Genomic DNA, 2,203 nt, shown 5'->3' with positions numbered 1-2,203 from the left:
AATAAATAAATAAATAAATAAATAAAATAAATTGCTTGGCTAAAAATATTTCCCATAAAAACAGCTTATTGGCTACATAAGCTTAATACGTACATATGTGTGTGTGTGTGTTTGATTTGATTTCAATTGTTTTTAAATTTTATTTTGAACTACAAATTTTATAAGAGCTGTCGGGTTAGAGTGTAGAATTGAATAGGATTATTTAGTATAGTATGTGTAAAGCCCTTACTTCATAACTGAATGGATTATTATAATATTGTCTTAATATGTGCCATGTTACCACTTCAGATTATTAATGCAGGAGGTCTAATTTGCAAGTCACATGTGAACAAATTTAGAGAAATGTTGTTGTTGTTGATGTTTATGAGGTATCACATGATAGGGTAATATAGAAAAAACAGGAACTGTTATCAAGCAACTATAAAATAAAGTGGTAAAAACAAATACATCATCTGTGTAAATAAGGGAGATTTGGTATCTTTCAAAACATAGATATTGCAACCTTAATATTTATGCATACTAATGGAAATATACCTCTTCAGTTTTAAGTTTACAGAATTATTTTCATTATTGTGTTTAAAACTCATTAACCGTATCTGTTAAATTGTGGCTTGATATTGAAAATTACACTAGAAGCTGTTCATGTCAAAATATAGAGGAATAGAATAGATGTGTTTTTTAACATTAAATTATATATTAACTGTATTTTTTTCTTTGTAGAAGTCTTAAATCCTTCTTCAAAGGAAACGAAAGTATAGTACAATTGGAGCCTTCAGAATTTTAGGTTGGGGAAGACTGTTATAAATCTTGGCCTTAGAAGTTTGTTGGCCAAAATTGCCATAAACTCAAATCATCGTAAACTCAAATACTATGGAATGCAATATTAACATCATAACTTTGAGCATTCATTATTCTTGCATTGCTTTTTCTAAGTAGTCTCTGAAAACAAGACCCTTCTGACTAGTTTCACTGATCAGGATTTATTTGTCTTCCATTGCAGGCTTCTCACTTCTTCTGGGGATTGTGGGCCCTAATTCAAGCCAAATACTCCACTATTGACTTCGATTTTCTAGGGTAAGTAATTAACAGAGTCACCCTATCTCAGTGATGGCGAACCTTTTAGAGACCAAGTGCCCAAACTGCAAACCCAACCCACTTATTTATGGCCGGGTGCCAGGTGGGCGTGGCCCACTGGGTGGGCGTGGCTGTGGTGGTCATGGCAGAATGGGTGGGCGTGGCCAAGGTAGGCATGGTCACCTCGATGTTGCTCGTGGGCAGGGACTCCTGTGGGGGCCGGACAGGGTTGGGGGAGATCCAGGGGGTCACTGGTGGGTGGGACGGTGGGCAGGAGGCTCGTCCTGCGGGGTGAGGGGAGGCGAGGCAGGGTGGGGCTGCTATTGCTATGCGGCGAGGCGGGGGCCAGGGTGGCTGCTGTCTGACACCATTGACAACCGCACACAGAGGCCAGCGAGCGCATGGGGGGTGACGGTGTCTATCAGCAGCCACAGCCTACTGGCCCCTCGACCGGTGCACTCTGGGGCTCCGTAGCCCACTGTCAGCAGTTCAGAGAAACCGCCTCTGAGCTCGATGGCCGGCCGACAGCTGAGGAAGAGATGCAGTGGTTCATGCCTGGGAAAAGGAGAGCATTCGAGGCCAGGAGGGACGGGACAGGGGGGAGGGGCCACGTGGGACCTTGGCGAGTTAGCGGGCGGCTGCTTGAAGAGGGACGGTTGCCATCTCCGGGGCATGGCGCATGTGCCCACAGAGAGGGCTCTGAGTGCCGCCTCTGGCACGCGTGCCATAGGTTCGCCACCACTTCCCTATCTTATATAAAAAAATCTTCTGTATTCATAGGATTTTGTATTAATATTGTTTTTAGCTTTCAAGTGATACTTTTGTAAACATTTTGGGGTTTAAAATACAGATCTTTAAATTTGAAATAACCATAACTGACTGTGAAATAGATTTTTGTTGATACAATTATTTTTTTTTCAGAATAGTCAGTTGCATAAAAGTATAGTGAAGCATAAACACAGAAAGAGCGGCTTCTTTGATTATAATTATTAAAATTTCATTAACTCAAAGTTTGATGAACAGTGCTTGGGATCAAGTGCTAATGATTTATGAATGCAAACTATTTTTATCCCCTCTCAGAGAATTGCAGCTCAACCAAATTAACTTTTAGAATGTTTAAAAACCCATT

The 2,203-nt window shown here is 40.9% G+C and overlaps 1 protein-coding gene across 1 annotated transcript in view; it reads left to right on the top strand.

The window, feature by feature from the left end:
• LOC107299403 (ethanolamine kinase 1) overlaps window positions 1–2,203 on the top strand; it is a gene marked incomplete at its 5' end in the record, with an annotated part of 24,900 nt that overhangs the window by 20,308 nt on the left and 2,389 nt on the right. Inside the window, one exon of the mRNA XM_015828767.1 lies at window positions 1,001–1,074. Coding sequence (XP_015684253.1) covers window positions 1,001–1,074 — 74 coding nt within the window. The remainder of the gene's footprint in view (window positions 1–1,000; window positions 1,075–2,203) is intronic.

The sequence above is a fragment of the Protobothrops mucrosquamatus genome, unplaced genomic scaffold, assembly GCF_001527695.2.
Source record: "Protobothrops mucrosquamatus isolate PMUCROS unplaced genomic scaffold, P.Mucros_1.0 scaffold4873, whole genome shotgun sequence".
Lineage (NCBI taxonomy): Eukaryota > Metazoa > Chordata > Lepidosauria > Squamata > Viperidae > Protobothrops > Protobothrops mucrosquamatus.
The sequence above is the reverse complement of the archived record's forward strand: the minus strand, read 5'-3'. Positions and strand labels throughout refer to the sequence as shown.